Consider the following 17466-nt stretch of genomic DNA (forward strand, 5'->3'; position numbering starts at 1 on the left):
TCAGATCATGTTTAGAAAATATGAATGAGATGTTATTTTTTAACCATGTTAGTTTGAAAAGATGATATCAACTCCAGGTCCACTTACTAGCTTTTTAGCTACTGAGCTTTGATATCAACAGATCCATCTCCATAGGAACAGAGCAAACTCCTGCTGCTGAAAACTGTGTAAAACTGATTAAAGACCCAGAAAATTATAGCTGGTGGACTTGATTTGGGATTATTTTGTCAAATATTTATACTGTTTCTGTCTGTTTCTATGACATTAAGTATAATATAAAGTAAAGTAAAATAAATAAAGCTTTAAACTGTGGATCATACTGTATACTTTATTCAAGTTTAATAATAAACCCAAAAAGTTACCACATAGACACTCTATTAATATTATCATAAAAAACATCATAAAAAAGAACATATACACAGGGTGAGGAAAAAAAGGAAACTATTATGTGATCACTGCAACTACAAGACTTGAAACTTCATATATAACTTTTTATCAGTAGCTAGTAGCTCTTCCTGCTCAGTTCCCCCTTGCTTTGCCAAGAATAGCGAGAATGTAAAGAAAGATGTTAATGATATCTGTGTACAGGTTAAGAGCAGCAAAGATGTATTCTTCTGGACTCAGGGACAGTTCCTTGTTGCCAAGCAGTAGCTGTGTGTCCACCGCCAAGAACTGCAACACAGATATACAGAACACATCAAACTTTTTCCTTTTTAAAAACAAGGATAACACGTTCTTCACAAAATATGCATAAAATCAGTCACAATCAGGCTGTTAAACATATGGTGTGTCTGCTTAAAAAAAAAAAAAAGCCTCTTTCTTTTCCCACTTACTGTAAAAACCGGTGTATAAGTCTCACTGGTGTATAAGACACCGTCAATTTTGGGGGATCTCATGCTGGGAAAAACTATTTTCTATACTGGTTTATTTGACTGCACCAGTAGCTATTCATTTATAAACATAGACGTTTATACTCCAAAACTTTTAAACTTATTTTTATTAGAAACACAATACAACACACATATTACACCTGAAACAGTGTGTCGGGTTAATGGTTAATGGTCCTATTATGATTTGCTTAACTGAACTGGACCGTTATATTAACTAAGACTGGGTTCGGGTAAGGCTATGAGTTTCAATTCAACCATTTAAAAGAACACAGTAACCTTACATATTTGATACAGTGTGTAGCTGTATGCTCACTCAAGTCCCAATAACTCTAAAATAATTCTAAACTCTAAATTAATAGTTACTGGTGCAGTCAAATAAACCAGTCTTGAATAGAAAAGTGTTTTTCCTAGCATGAGACCCCCCAAAATAGACTGCATCTTATACATCGGTGTGACTTATACACGTTTTTTACGGTATATTGCTTCCCGAAGTATGTTATGTGTGAAAATAAATATAGAGTATAGTTACAATTCTAATTTGAAATGTTTATAAAAAGGAATCACCACACATTTCAACGTTCAATGTTGACGTCAGCTGTTCTCTATGTTTGTTTCTTTCTCCTTTTTTTTTTTTTAATCTATAAGGTGCTTTAAAAATGTATTTGAATGAAAGGGTACAAATAAACTTAACTTATAAAAAAAAATTTTAAAAATTAAAAAACCCAGACCACATAGTACTTTTAAGGAATGTGTTTGAAATACAAAAGAATTATAGTTATTTATAGGTTGCTATGAAATTTTTTTTAAATTGAAATTTACAGGCCAGTTTGCAATGCAGCACAAAAAATAAAATAAGATATAGTATATGAAGGACATGGACGATGACTCAGCAGAATCAGAGGATTTGGAAGAATTGACAGTTGCGTAAAAAGGACTGATGAATTTCGAACTTTAAAACTTTAAGGTAAGGAGGAAAGTTTTGTTTTCATTTGAGAACAATGTTTGTTTTTTTTGTTTTTGTTTGAAAAAAAACTCACAATGTGTAAAGATGACACATAGGACTGAGTATGAACTTTTTCTATTTCCTACAGTGTTGTCTTTTGATTAATGGACGTAAAAGCTCAAGTATTTTCTATAAAAATGTATCTTGAATATATGTGATGTATTTGGAGTTTCTGATAACTTCTAAATTTGCCAAGTAATCAAATTGGTTATATTTCTTACATATATTTTGATTTCTTCAATTTATTTTTGAATTTAAGTTAAGTTAAATTTATATTTTTGATGTTGTTTTGAATAGTACTGAGTAATAGTTGTGATTTGTACACAATATTTTCAACACGTTCTCACACAGTAGTTTTGATGTGTATTTCTGATTCATGTTGCACAATGCAGGCAAGTGCAAATTTGAGAGGTTTTTCCATGCTTACATTACATTTGTAACTTACCTTAAATACCCAATGTTATTTATATTTATATATATCTGTATAATTATTGCAATTGGAACACTGTGATAGCCCAAGCAAAGCAGGGGGTCATGAGGGAATTTTTCAACAAATTTGATAAGTGAAATGATGCTAACTGCTAATTGAAAATGACTTGGCTGGGTTTTTGCCCTCACTTGCAGTGGTTGGTTTGGGGGTATGATAACTCCAAAAGGGGCGGTTATATAGTATTGTTAGGTTTTATTTATTTTAGGTAAAGTGTTTACAATAGGAAGGTTTGTGGAAAGTCATTTTAGGTGAGGCGCTAGGAAACAGGAAGCCATCCTGACTCTTGGCAGGCAGCTGTGGCTCAGGAGGTAGAGCAGTCGTCCTCCAATTGGAAGATTGGCGGTTCGATTCGACATGTGTCCTCCAGTTCACATGTCGGTGTGTCCTTGGGCAAGAGACTTAACCCCTAATTGCTCCTGTTGCTGTATGAACGGTGTATGAATGTGTGTAAATGGTTAGCTTCCTCTGTTGTGTAGGTTGGCACCCTGCGTGGCAGCTCCTGCCATCAGTGTATAAATGTGTGTGAATGGGGTGAATGAGATGTAGTGTAAAGCGTTTTGAGTGGTCGTAAAGACTAGAAAGGCGCTATATAAGTACAGTCCATTTACCATTTACCATTTGGCAGGTTGTGTGAAAGAAAGACCATTGTGTGCACAAGCCTTAGTGTCATAAAAACAAGAAATGTTTGTGTTCTGGCTGATAACATCTGATATGTGTATAAATATTTGATGTACGATGGATTTCGTGGGGTTCTTGCAAAACACCACTTCAATTCTACGTCTACGTCTAAGTCGATGCATAAGTCTGATTTTTAACCCTCTGAGAGGGTGTAAAAATGTTTTTGCTTTTCAGTTTTAAACTTTGACCTTAAGCTAGCATTAGTGCTACAACAGTTAGTTCCATTAGTGCCACCAGTCGTCATCATTTTAAAAATCACCTTCTCACACAAATCTTCGCCTTAAATTAATACCCTACCCATAATGCTATTACGCATAATTTTCAAAATACATCATCCCACTAAATTCTGGAAAATCAGACCCGACTTCCCCCCCCCATCTATTTTAATGCACAGGGGACTGAAATACTTTGAACAAGGACAACACTGATGGCTACAACCATCACCATCCAAAACAGTACAGCTGGAAGAACAATGTTTGTGTGTTTGACTTACACAGGTGAAGAGCAACGCTCCCAGTCCAGCATACACAATGTGCAGAATCCTGTGACGGATGAAGATGCAGAGGATTCCGAAGACGATCAGAACCATCAAACAGACGAAAAGCACACCGTGGCAGGAAGTGAAGTCATACTTGGTCTGTGGGAGCAGGACATTAAGGTATCAGAGTATGATCGATGTACATGACATACATAAATGTGGGCGAGAGGGTTGAAAACTACAAACCTGGAGGGAGAAGATGACCACTGTGAAACACACAACAGCTGTGATGCCCACTGCCATGACTACTGTGTCAGTGTCGTGGAAGCTGGCAATCATCCCCACCATGTAGGACATGCTGAGAGTCAGGATGGACTGAAAACAAGAAACACAAAATACATCAACACTACTGCATATGTTTGAGTGGACAGCAGCTTCATAGAATAAATAAGAAATAAAAACAGTCATTTGTAGAACTAAAGTTTTATATCATTATAAGCCAAAAACAATATGAATACAAAAAGTCAGCTTTTCAGCAAGTCAAGAGTCTTATCTCACTTGACAATATCTTTACATAATAAAAAAGTGAAGAGTTTGCATTTTTCGTAGACAGTATATTAGAAATCTTACACAATGATGATTCGATAGTCCAGATTAGATACCACAGTTCGTCCTGAGTGGTACTACTCCTCTCTTTATTTTCTATTTAGAAAAGATAACAACAACAAATACTGAGAGCAGGCTTACTAATGCAATTAGGTTCCAAGGATGTTTTCGGCGAACGTTTCCACAGCAGCTGATCACACAGACGGACACAATGAAGACACCGTAGGACACATAGTAGGTCCAGATGTTCACCATGACAAATGCCTTGATTTCTTCCACAAAGGTGAAAACAGCCACAAAAGCAAAGGTCACCATCAGCTGAGCAGTCAACACCAAGAATACCTGGAGGGAAGAGTAGATTGTGAGACAGCATGTTCAACAAACTCTGAGTCTAACCCTGAACTCTGAGTTGATGAACCCAGAGAAGGGAAACTCAAGAGATTTCAGTTCCACAACAGCTGATCAGATAAAAATCAATCAACTCTGAGTATGTTCTCATTGAATTAAAATAAGTTAAATAAGCCATCATCAATGAAGCTCAGAGACTAAGATTCACCATGGAAACCGGTAAAAAAAAAAGTAGAGCCTTCATTTGAATCCAGTAGATATAGAGATAATAATGCATATATGCAGACAGTGCACATCTTTAAAAAAAAAAAAAAAAAAGTGTTTTTAAAAGGGCTGACCAGACTAGATGATAAAGTGGTGGAATCTGACTGTGTATCAGGCTGTAGCCAATGTTACATTTTAAATATATTTGTTTATGTTTGTTGAGCTTTAATCTGACTGGGACAAAACATTGGATCAAATATATAGATCAAAACAGAGATGAGTGTAAGCTCACAATCTGATCCAGTAATGACGTGTTTGGTGATTTTCACTTGAAAAGATGTTAGGGCAAAATATAGTTGATTTAAAATGTTTACATATCTGAATAATAAACAAAAATGTATTTAAAAATGTATTTAAAAAAGGACATGCAGAGGTTTTATTTGGAGCTGCCGTGAATTCACACTGTGTAATATTTGAATCTGAGGTTTAAAAAGAAACCTGTTCAAAGAAATTACTACTGAGTAACAAACTAATATCCACCCAGGATTTTGTTTCTGACAGACAGTAAACCTCAGCTAATGAATGCAGTTCGTTATGTGCTTTGATACAGACTGAATAAAAGAGAAGAAGAAACTGTGTGTCTGGCTCTGTAAGAGGGAGAGGACAGAAAGAAACGCAAGGTTTGTTGACGATAACCTGCTAGCAATCAGGGTAGCGTTACAGAGTCAGTTACCATGGTAATTGACCCCAAGTTTAAGTTATCTCTCTTTCTGAAACTGAAAACCTAAAGTTTCCTTCATCACAGGGTTAACCAACACAGCGTTTTCACCAAATCCACTTTAAGATACAGGTACAGATCGCATTTCTAACAAGGAATGTCTGCTCCACTATTTTTCACATGTAGGCTATGTTGAATCATATTAATGGTTATGATTACCAACACTGAGGAGGTTTTAGATCTTACTTGTTTGTCAGTGGCTTGTATTAAAAACCTTCAATGGAAAGGTACAAAATGAGCCATGGAACATGTAATTTGTATTTGGTGTTAATGCCAGGAACTTTTGAGGGACATTTCAACACTAACACATGAACTTAACATTTTTGAACACATACATACACACGCATACACACAGTATATAATTTTCTCTGTGTCAATGTGGGCAATATGGAAAGGGTCCTCTATCAGGTATTGCAACATCAATGACATCATAACTCTTTAGCCAATTCAATTGGGATAATTTTGATAAAATAATAAAGTTACTTGTCTGACAAATACAACAAATTAAATACTAAAGGTAAAGGTACTTAATTGCATCAATAATAATTAAATCAAATTATGTCAGAAATCAGTCCTGCTGATTGATTTGCAAAAGCGCCTCAAATGCTCAAATGCACCCAGACATTAATTTCTTCAATCACACAGTCCCCTTACCTTTCTAATGAAGGCTCTTCTTATGCTTTTGTCATCCAATCCAACCATAAAATCTTCATTGTCATCAAAGGGTGGCGGATCCTCCGGGCTGTGGTGATAACCATCATCTGAAATGGCACCAATCAGAATCTTTATTGGACAAGTTTGTTTATGCATACAAGGAATCTGACTCTGGTTTAGTGGCTCTCAGTGTATTCACACACAACACAACAATCTTCAGAAAGATACACAAGAAATGTCTATGTACAGGTGATACCACTTCTGTGAACTGTAAACAAGATATAAATAGTGCAAAGAAGTGAAAAGTGCATGTAGTGTTGAGATAAATACTGAATGGTTAAAAGAAAGCGACATTATAAATATAGAGTAGTAATTATGTAAACAGCCTGTTCAAATATACAGTATTGCACATTTTGCGTTTTAGACTAAATTTTATACTTTTTTGGTGCAGTTGGTAACAATCAGTTCAATCAGAAACATCAAATTTCAACATTACAAAACTAATCTAATTCCACTGTTAGAAATACTAACCATTGATGTTAACATTAAAGCCGGGGCCAGGTGGATAATAAGGCGAAGGTGGAAGGGGGTTGGAAAAGTATCCAGGACCGCCCTGAGGGTTCATGCCCATTCCAAAAGCTCCAGCCGCGGCCGGTCCAAACGCAGTCGGTGGAGGAAAAGGTAGAGACCCTATCATGTGTGTGTCGGGCTTGTTCCCATCAAATGCGACAGGAAACGCTGCTTGTCCAGGGAGAAAGGGTGGAGAGGATCCCCCCGCCACAAGGGGGTATTCGGTCTTCTCGGCTGCCATCTCTGGCTTAAATGGGAAGCAGAGACCGACTGGAGTTCGTTGTTATTGGCAAAGCTCTGAAGAATAAAGAGTGAAAACAAGTAATAAGAACGGCTACGGGGGGAAAATGAAAACAAGCACTATGTTGATGATGATCGAGACGCCAATGCTGAAGTCCACTGTTCGATGCGCGATGACGTCAAAGGGTCATGTGACTAACTTCCGGTAGATATGATAATTGCTATAAACGACAACTAATTAAAACAATGTCTTGGATTCATTGTGCATATTTTCTAGCTTTCTTCCACTAAAACTGCAGTGGTGTGTATGTTAAAAGACTGGGAAAAGCATGTACATTTAAACTGGGTTTGTCCGTAAATGCCGAGCTTTTAGCTAATATTAGCAAGATGTCGACCTCAGTTTCACTTTCAACCGAGAAACAACCATTTAACCTGCAAAGCTAAATCCGGTAGGCTATTTGACTCTAAAAAGCACCTGAATTACTGCCACTTTGACAATGGACGAGTTGCCTTCGCGTTGGTTGTAATCGTAAAACAATTGCAGGCCCATGTTTGTGCACCAAACAATGGAAAAACAGCACAACCGAAGAGCAACAAAGTTATGACAGCCATATAACTACTCACGCTGTCTGCTATCAAACACGGTTCCTCTGAAATGAATTAATTATGGTATTTTTCCGGTCGTTGTCCTCGACTGCTAGGAAGCTATTCCGGCTGCGGAATGTAGCGTACCCGGTGACCCGAGAGACAGTCACACCGAAATGCGTCAATACCATAGACTGTATATAAATACAAGCGAAAGTAAAGGGCGGAAAACGTCAAGGGGAATAACCCACCGGCCACGAACATTTATGTAGTCAGGATGAGTACGCCTATGCTTTTTGCGTTGACTTTTTAAATGAAGAGAGGCTGCACTGGGTCTCAGGTCTTTACTGTTCTTCGATCTGGTAAAAAAATATATCCAAAAAATACGCAAAAACATCCGATGGCTGTGTGTGTGTGTGCGCGCGTGTGTGTGTGTGTGTGTGTGTGTGTGTGTGTGTGTGTGTGTGTGTGTGTGCGTGTGCGTGTGTGTGTCAGCGGGAAAATGTTCATTTTGTTCAATTTCGTATAACCTTTAACAATTAGACATAGCATCTTAAATCACAAAATCTAGCAATCATGAATAGAAATAGCAACATGACATTCCAGTTTTAATACTGAAATCAGTGTTGGGGAGTAACTATGTAAAGGCGTTATGTAATTTAATTACAAAAATGTAACTGTAATCTGTTACAGTTACTGAGAAAAATGTTTAATTCAATTACCTGGTCAAATATACAAAGTAACCAAAACATCAGCTGGCGGTGGGTCTGCTTGGCTCCCTTGACAGAAGAAAAACAGAAATAACCGCAAACGCATCATGGTTGTTAAGCTATTTTAGCAACGATCTCAGCACTCAAATTGTTCGCCCAGTTTATCCAAATATAGGCTAACTTTATTAAAATACTTTGTTTGTCGAGCTCAAATATTGGCAGTATTTATACAGAATAGAACTGATCTGACAGGGAACTAGTTGCAACCATAATCACACATCAGTATCACATATTGTGCATACAAATTGGAGTTTATCAGGGACTTTCAGATGATTCAGCCCACATCTTTGTCAGTTGGAGAAAAAAAAATTGACACACACCTGCGTAGCAACACACACAAAAAAAACCCAGTGACTCACAGGTACAGTATGATACACTTACCCAGTAGAGTAAAAATGATAATCATTTTATGACAGTCATAAGCTATGTCTACATTTACAGCTACAAAATAGTAGAGGAGTGACCCACAGGAACCAGCAGGTGTCAGGAGGACACAGCTTTGGTGAGAGGAACAGGGACGACAGCCAGAGAGTCACACAGCCACAGTTCATTCCAGTGAACCAAAGTCCTGATATAGCTTACCAGGCCTCGCAGCTGTCTGCCTGCTTGCTTTTCTATTGTTCCCCTAACAGGTCACATCACAAAGTTTCTATCCAGCTTGAAGCATGAGTAGGATTGCAGTGAAGGATTGTAAACAGGTGGACAAAACAGGGAATGAACTGGGCCTTAGGTCCCACAGAGGAGTCTGCAATTCAACTGTTTATTATGTCTGCTAAGCCACGTGAGAGCCAAGATATTTCTCTATCATAGGCCCTATTTAATTTCAGTATTCAAGATGTAAGTTTATCAGGATTTTGAGACTGTTGAAGTATTTAATTTGGTCAACATGAGGGAGGCTGGTAACTGTTATGTTTATTTGAACCTGTGGTTGTGTAATCTAGGAACAAGGACTTCAGTTCACGTACTGAGTATTTAGAGTTGCAGCAGATCAGATACGTTTGACACACAAATATCTGCGTTGATTTACCACGTTGGCCTAAACAGAGGCAAGTATCAAACTCTTCAGCGGTTATTTCAAGTGTGGATCAACTGCAACATGTGCAATCCAATATTAGTCAGTGACTCAGTTTCTTGCACATCTTGCCAGTTGGGTTCCTATCTCTGTTTTGAAATACACTATGGAAACGAGAGGATAAAAAAAGGTCAGACAGATTATATCACTATCAAATAATAGATGGTTTATATTGTATTGGGGCTAATAACACACCAAATCATGTTTTGGTAGATGTTTTGATGAATAAATGCATTATTTTCCATTGGGTACATATTTGTATTCTTTATTCACAGCTATGAACATTGTGTGACATGATTTCAAACAAGTAAAAAGCTGTGAGTGAAACAGACATAAAAAAAGACCACAAAAGAATGAAAAAAGTTGAGGTAAACTTCCTTTTATTTCACATATTAAATGTTTGCATCATTTTGAGTCATGCATTACAATATGCAAGGTGAAATAGGTGATGCTCTTGCATTTGAAAACATTCAATGTCAAATGACACCAAATGTAGAGAGAAAAAAAAGTTAACAGTTCTTACACTCCTTTATCAAACTGGTCAAGTATAAAAAGCGACATTAAAGAATTAAGAATCTATTTGAGACAACAACATTAAATCTACAGAAAACAGGAAAAAAGCTTTGGACTTATTGCTACTTTTCATATTTTGTTCTTTATACATAGTGTAGCGTTTTATTAAACCAAGTTTAAACATCCATCATATGCTTTTGATCATTCAAAATGCAGCAGCACACATGGACATGTTTCATTGTAGTCTTCATACTAACACATAGACACAAAAATAAAGGGTTTATTACTGTAAGGCTCCATAATAAATACATAAATAGCATAATTTAAAAAGGCACATTAGGAAACATTTTCTCAAAATGCAAGATTCACATTCAATAATGTTTCTCCCCCTTTTGCTAAGCTCACTTGAGGTGCAATTTAAAAGGGAGAGAATAGTGAGTGCTTTTTCCAGCTTCAGCTGTCACCTCAGCCTTTTGTCTCATCTACTGTCTAGAAAATACATTTTAAAGGGGAGCTAGATGAGGGTGTCTATTCTATCTCAAACCAAACAGTTATGAAAAGGAGAACAATCCTAACAAAACACTTACACTTTTTCTATTGTTATCTGCATAGCTTTACCAAACAAAATACTGGTCCAAAACTATGAAATACTGAAAACTGCATGACATAACATACTGTACTCATATGTATGCCAATGTTTTGGTTTTCAAAGTAGTGGGGAAGAAACCTGATCATAAGACATGAATGCACTTGGGAATTTTTCCTCTGCAATATATATACAAAATTCAGCAATGAGGTCAAGTGAGTCTATTTCAATTAACATTAAATATTTAATGGTGACAAATACTGATCTCATCTGAATAAAATATACAGTATCTCCTCATTTGTTGCGACATTTCTTGTGATTTTTTCAGGTTCTTTGGACCTGAGACTGACAACCATCTTTCAACCTCTAGATTTTTCTCCCTCCTAGCTTTGCCCTTCTCATGGGAGCCCATAATCTCAACTGCGTTCCACCTCTAAGGTAGTTTTCATGTTTTACTGCATGCGATCTGTCTGGAGCTGCTGAGGTTGGTACTGGCTGAAGGCAGCAGCGGCAGCAGCAGCTCCTGGAGTGGCAGCAGTGGCGAGTGGCTGCTGGACTGCGTACCCATACCCTGCTGTAGTCATGTAGCCTGTCGGTGCTGGTGAGGCCGCATACGGATATTGCTCATAAGCAGCAGCAGCAGCGGCAGCAGTGGCAGCAGCCGCAGAGTACTGGGCATATGCTGCTCCAGTATAGTCAAGGTATGGGGAAGTGGCTGCTGCAGCAGCTGTTGTCGAAGTAGCAGAGGGTTGTACATGAGGGATCACCATACTGGGTTGGACAAAGGCCTGAGGGTAGACATAGTGGGCAGGGATCCTGTAGGACACAAAGACAAACAGGGTCAAAGGACAGCCACAGCCAGTTATCTGTCCAACGCTGAAACTAAATTCTGGAAAACTGAAAAGCAGGCGCCACAAATACGTCAATCCAGTCCTCAGAACACAGCAAATCCATTCATTAACAACTGAAAACCCTACCTAGAAATGAAAAGTTAAGGAAGCAGCAAAACCACAAGGAAACACAAGCGCAGCTTTTAATTTCAGAAAGCACCTGAATCTGAAAGACAGTACGGCATTAAAAGAAGACACAGCCCAGCGCTGCACCCAATGTCTCATTGAAAACTGTGTTTGACAAAATGCGAGCTGATCTCACAGCACCACAACATATCAAAAAAAGAAGTGGACATTATTCCGCCCACATAGTGTCACACCAACACCACATGTACAGGCATGCCCACACATGTTAGGTCCTTAAACACAAACATTAAGGAGGCTTTAAGTGTCTATAAAATGGTAAACTCCAATCAACTACAATGCAGTTCATGTAGCTGCTGCGTTGACTGTACAGTATCTTATCAAGTGTTGCTCGGTGGTGTTAAGTTATGCAAAAAGCCCCATTATGTTTATTTGTTAGCTATTCTAAAGAAAAAAAAGTGGTGTGAAAGTAGATCTCCATTGGAAAAGTTAAATTCTGTTTATAGCCAGAGTATAAATGGATGAAGACAAGCCTGGGTAACTGGGTAAAATTTGGCCCCACTTTAAACTTGTGTTAAAGTCACCCTCAGTAAATATATTGCGCAGCAGGTGTGAAACTGTTATATCTGTCCCCCCTCCCCCTCTTTTAGACATACACCCCCACACAAACATACACACGCCAACTTGACTGACAAGGGAGGCTGGAAGCATGCTATTTTTTGCTCCCCTTGTCATCTCCAAAGGACAAGCTGATCTTCTCCTTCAGTAACACATGGCAGGACGCTCATCAACTGTAATGGCTGCCTACGCTACTTTACTGTCTTGTTGACCTCCCTGAATTTATCTCCCTTGTCTTTATTGTCAGACTGGAGGTGTCATTCATAGCTGATTAAAAAGCAGCACCCTTGTTGAAAAGTTGGATGTTCGATGCATCGCTGTAAACAACAGCTGTGCGTTCTGATCACAGGAGAAGTTATCGTACTTGTTCTTAATGTGACAAATCTAATTAGATGTATAACTTTTAACTCGATGAGACAGGAACCAACTTGCTGGTGTTATTTCTTTGTGACCTGGCCTTATTCTTAATATTAACAGTTCAAGTGTTAAAAGGGAGCAGCTGACTTTAAGCCATCTCTATTGAAAGAGATGGGGGGGGGGGGGGGGGGGGGGGGGGAGACATTTTGTGGTCCTGAGAGATGAGAGCTAAATAAAGGTGCTTTGTAAATCACCAGGACACATGGGTAATCCGCAGCACGTAACCAAAAGGCTTCACGGGCACATGGCTTGGCCCACCTGTTGTCCACAGCCGAGCAGCCTTGTCTGTGCCATACATTATTAACAGCACTGTTGACTGACTCCTATTTTCCATCTAAATTTGAGAGGCCATGGAGATCACTGTAGCCGACAGCTGCTGCCTGAGAGACCGGGTAAAAGATCTCTGTCTCCAACTTACAGCGCAGTGAACATTTGAGTCTAAATGTACTGACTGTACGTTTAAGAAAGATAGTTGGTTTATTGCAAGGGTAACAAATCGATTCATAATCACACCTGTAGTTATCTAACATGTAAAAATTGTTTAAAAAATGTCAGGCTCTTTAACTTCTACTTTTCTGTGGTGATAACACTGTTTGTGTTTCTTTTCATCATCACTGAACTGTAACTGTTAAATGACAGCAGCTCAAGTGATAAGAAAATTGTAGAATGGAAAACATTTTGGGTTTATCAGGAGGAAATACGTTCAGTATTTTGTACCTGTAGATGTAAAACACAAGTGAAAGCAATGGGTTAATACAAAAAAAAGAAAAAACACAGCATCATGGGTAAGAAACAGAAAAGGAACTCCCACATGCAAGCCAGTGTTTGTTTTGTTGCAGGGGATCGATTGTAAAATCAAGTGAGAAATCATCATCAGCCCCCTTTTTTTGCAACAAAACACGCTCGACTTAATGTTAACTAAAAACTTGGGGGGGGAAAAACAGTATAAACGGCAGGCTAAAGCACAAATCAATCATTAAATGGGAAAAGAATCAACACTCCATTGCAGAGTTACAACTCCCTATCAAAACTCACAAAGTCTGCTCAAAAAACCTCCTGCTCCCCCTCCCCCACCACCACCTCCCCCACTGCAAGTAGAAATAAGCACACAGTTAAGCTGAACACCACATCATACTGAAAAACAAGGCAAACACACCAATCTATGTACTATGGAAAAACTGGAAAATAAAAAAGAAGACTTCCATGCATCTAGTCACCATTTTCAGTTTGTGTATGTCAGAGTATACAGGTAACACTTTAGCGCTCTGCCCAATGCAGACTCAGCTATTCCTCAAACCATCATGTCCCTTCATCAGCTATTTTAACCGTTACCGACCCTGTCAGATCAGAGAGAGATAGACAACATGAAGTCAATCCTGCGGTATTGCTGGGGACAAATGTTCACTTCCTTCACAATCAACGCCAAGCAGAGGAGCACACAGGAACACTCACATGTCCTCATTCAGAATTTATTACAATAGGTGGAGGCAATGATAAATAACATATATACAACAATAACAAAAACAGATTATAACATCATAAAGTCATGATTGTCATGTTTGTTATGTTGTGCAGACAGATTTTGTGAAAAAAAAACTCTGCAGCATAACATACCCGTAAGGTCTTTGGATGAATGCTGGGTGGATCTGAGGCATGCCGAATGCAAATCCTAGAATGACAACAGATTATTGTTAAACTTCACACTTTTGCAAGACTGCCTAGCCTTTTCAATACAACTTAAAATCTAGAACCAAGGGAAGATCAGCCTGCAGTGGTATTTTATTTGTGATATGTTATGTTCCAAATATGAATCTTTTACCAAAATACTTTTATTAACTCAATGTCACGGTGTCAGTTCCAGCATATAAGTGTGTATAAAGGTGAGTCCTGTCATTGAATGCCACCTTGATTATCTAAGCCATGAAATGTACCTGCAGTCTAGAGCTGTAATGATTAGTCGATTAATCGATCAGTCAGTCCAAGGAATATTATCTAGCAACTATTTTGATAATCCTGTAATCATTTTAGTCCTTTCCAAACATATGCTTGTATGTATGAATTTGAAGCTTCTCTGCATCATGCGTGATTGTGAACTCAATTTGTTGGATTTTGTTTATAGATAAATCATGAATCAAGAAAGTAATGAATAAATCTACTGTATGATGAAAATGATTCTTGCAGCCCTACTGTGGTCCAGTGCCTCACCTGGCTGTATGACCCTGGGCTTGGCCCCAAGGTAGGCCAGGTTCACATTGGCTTTCCTGCCGTCTATAATGGGGTTTGGGTCTTTGCAGGCTCGGTCAGCAGAGGCCCGGTCTGCCATGGTCACCTGCAGGAAGCAAAACATTTTGCATTGACCTCATGGAGACGCCTTACAACAGCATTTGGTTATAATGATCCGCATTTTTTTTTAAACACCATTTGGTCCATTTGAGAGTAGTAAACTTCTTCAGTTGATCATGTCTGAGCACATTATTGATACTTTTCAAGTGGTACAAAGTCTTTTGCCACTAACAGCTACACATGAACCATTTCCAACGCGACTCTCAAACACAACAGGAAACAACGCACATCTGTTTTCTACAGGTGCCGATACAGGATCAATCGACTTGATCGCCGACTGTTCACGTGCACATGCAACTTTGAAATGACAACTGACAAATAGTAACAGGCTGTTACTTACAAATCCATAACCTCTGGATTTCCCCGTCTGCCGATCAGTGATGACCACAGCCTCCTCGATGTCTCCAAACACCTCGAAATATTTCCTGAGACTCGAGTCTGTTGTGTGATAAGGAAGACCTCCCACAAAGATCTTGGTGAAGGTGGTGTCTTTCTGCGCCGAGTGCATACTTTAAGTGGATATGTAAAAACAATTTTTTTAAGTGATTTCCTGGACGTTTTAAGGCCGGATAAAGTCCAGAAAAAAGGTTGAGATGGGTTGAGTTTGAAAAGAGAGTATGTGTGGCGCGGACAAGCAGCCCCTCTGTAATGTGTCTGTGGAACTGAAGCAGGAGGAGGAAGAGGAGGAGGGGGACACCTGTTCGTTGGTTGTGGGAGGTTTCCCAGTGTGTGTGTGACACAGATACTTTAACTCCACCCATGATCCAGACCACCACACTCACATGTGCTCAGGCTGCTCTGTCATATAGCTGCCAGAACAGTGGTATGGATTAAATAAATAATAATCTGGTTGTTGTTTTTTAACAAACTGGGTGAAATTAAAGTTGATACCAGTCACATAGGTGGAGAGGTCACGTGGGTCAAGACAAGTAACATTTTTAGAGTAGAAACTCATGCAGTCAACATGAAAACTAACACCAGGCTCCTGATGCAGGCCACCACTCTTCTACCAGATGGTAAAAATACTTTTCTAGTTTTGTCTATTATTTGGATTTGTCATATCTTATTTCTCCAGTTAAGCACTGATTTCCCAACACAAAGTCCAAATGTTGTTTTAAAGCTTCAAACTACCAACTGTTGGTAGATAAAAATCATTAATAGTAGTTAAATGTAAATGGTAATGGGTAAATCATGAACCAATGCAATACATAAAATAAAGTACAATTTCTATTAATTATTTAGGTTTGTTTTCTTTCGTAATGTTATTTGGTACACCTGTGCTTTTCCTAGTGTAACACAATAAACTGATTGCTTTGAAAAAGGTGAAACTTCCAAGAGGTTGCCTAAACCCACAGATGCCCAGAAAATTGACAAAGGACATTCGAGGCCATACTAGTGGTATGTCTCCTATTAGCTCTATAGCCTACTGTATGATGCTGCTGAATAATGGATGAATTTGTTTTTTTCTTTAAAAACTGTATAAATTGGCATAATTTGAACAAACTGCACCATCTGTAGTTGTTGCTTTCAATCAAGTTGTGTCTGTCAATTACACATGCATAAATAAATTTGGGAATTGACAACATTATACAATTACATAAACTGAACCACTAGGCACTATAATAAAGATCTGTTAACGCAAATGTGACATCTCCACCAACAATTATGAGACAACTTGCGAATTTTGGCAGTGTTTACCACCAATAATAGGTCAAGATTTGAAAGGCTATGGGGCAGTAGAGCACACCACTGACCTACAGGTGCTTGGATGAGTTGTGGGGGACAACATGTTTATGTGTTTGTGTTGTTTATCTTCATATCAGCAACAGACGAGGGAAGTTCCAAGGGACCATAAATCTGTCAGTGACAGGAACTTTTAGTCCTACACTGAAATCTCACCCAAGAGATGTTGTATAAAGGAAACCACTGCTCTTACAGGGGGCATGTTTGTCATGTCTGCAGTGTTTTTCTTAAATATTTCACCCTATGGTGACTCATAGGATGCACATGTTCATTTAATACGCAAACCATCATAACATAATTTAAGGTGTGCTATTTCTGGCTAAATATGCTATATGTTTTTACAACAGTGTATGCTCATAATCAAATTCCAGTAAAAGCAAAATCCACTTTACCCATCTTGACATTCTCTTATACACATAAGGTATCAACCTTTTAACCCACTGTCCCTCTGATTTGGGATTTTGGAGACATCTATTGCACCACAGGTAGAAATCAAAGAGTCAACAAATATAAAATTACAAACGTAAGACAGCTCCTGCAATGTCACGCTAACTGTTGAAGTGCTACAATTTAGTGTTTAGTATAGTATATTTTGGATATATATATATATAATCTCCCATCAGGACAGGCTAGATTAGCCTCCTGTTGAAAATAGTTTGCATTTAAAATGACTAATTTCATACACAAACAGTATAAAGTGATTTTTGTGCTGCACAATAGATGTTGCTGTTCATCTTTCTTTCACATAAACATTTTCATTTTTTTCAGGTTCATTTTAAAGCACAACAATGAATATCCAGTGTCTGCTGTACTAAAATATTATTATATACAGTAATTCACTGCTAAAATATACTCATTTAACTGCAACTGGTCATCTTGAGCCAAATGAAGACACAACACAGCAGG

At 38.3% G+C, this 17466-nt stretch overlaps 2 protein-coding genes across 2 annotated transcripts; both read right to left on the reverse strand.

Annotated features, from left to right (window-relative positions):
- Positions 1-314: 314 nt before the first annotated feature.
- Positions 315-7723, reverse strand: grinab (glutamate receptor, ionotropic, N-methyl D-aspartate-associated protein 1b (glutamate binding)). Its single transcript, XM_062422888.1, has 7 exons — positions 7564-7723; positions 6661-6996; positions 6130-6236; positions 4287-4487; positions 3786-3914; positions 3555-3698; positions 315-672 (listed from the first exon to the last, which is right to left on the reverse strand). The coding sequence occupies exons 2-7, from the start codon at positions 6938-6940 to the stop codon at positions 520-522; spliced, it is 1014 nt and encodes a 337-aa protein (XP_062278872.1). The 5' UTR covers positions 6941-6996; positions 7564-7723; the 3' UTR covers positions 315-519.
- A 2001-nt stretch (positions 7724-9724) lies between these two features.
- On the reverse strand, positions 9725-15348 carry rbm24b (RNA binding motif protein 24b). The gene is made up of 4 exons (XM_062422250.1): positions 15158-15348; positions 14680-14803; positions 14089-14143; positions 9725-11281 (listed from the first exon to the last, which is right to left on the reverse strand). Exons 1-4 carry the CDS (start codon positions 15323-15325, stop codon positions 10918-10920), a joined length of 711 nt encoding a protein of 236 aa, XP_062278234.1. The 5' UTR covers positions 15326-15348; the 3' UTR covers positions 9725-10917.
- Between the last annotated feature and the right edge of the window lie 2118 nt (positions 15349-17466).

This window comes from Scomber scombrus, chromosome 7 (assembly GCF_963691925.1).
Source record: "Scomber scombrus chromosome 7, fScoSco1.1, whole genome shotgun sequence".
NCBI classification, from domain to species: domain Eukaryota; kingdom Metazoa; phylum Chordata; class Actinopteri; order Scombriformes; family Scombridae; genus Scomber; species Scomber scombrus.

Excerpts from the sequence above, each read along its gene's own strand:
- grinab (XM_062422888.1), bottom strand. The coding sequence starts at position 6,940 with ATGGCAGCCGAGAAGACCGAATACCCCCTTGTGGCGGGGGGATCCTCT. Across the intron at positions 3,915-4,286 it reads CTTGGAACCTAATTGCATTA|TCCATCCTGACTCTCAGCAT; the intron begins GTAAGCCTGCTC and ends TCTTGTTTTCAG. Across the intron at positions 673-3,554 it reads GAGCGTTGCTCTTCACCTGT|TTCTTGGCGGTGGACACACA; the intron begins GTAAGTCAAACA and ends TCTGTGTTGCAG.
- rbm24b (XM_062422250.1), bottom strand. The coding sequence starts at position 15,325 with ATGCACTCGGCGCAGAAAGACACCACCTTCACCAAGATCTTTGTGGGA. Across the intron at positions 14,144-14,679 it reads GCCCAGGGTCATACAGCCAG|GATTTGCATTCGGCATGCCT; the intron begins GTGAGGCACTGG and ends TTGTCATTCTAG. Across the intron at positions 11,282-14,088 it reads TTCATCCAAAGACCTTACGG|GATCCCTGCCCACTATGTCT; the intron begins GTATGTTATGCT and ends TGTGTCCTACAG.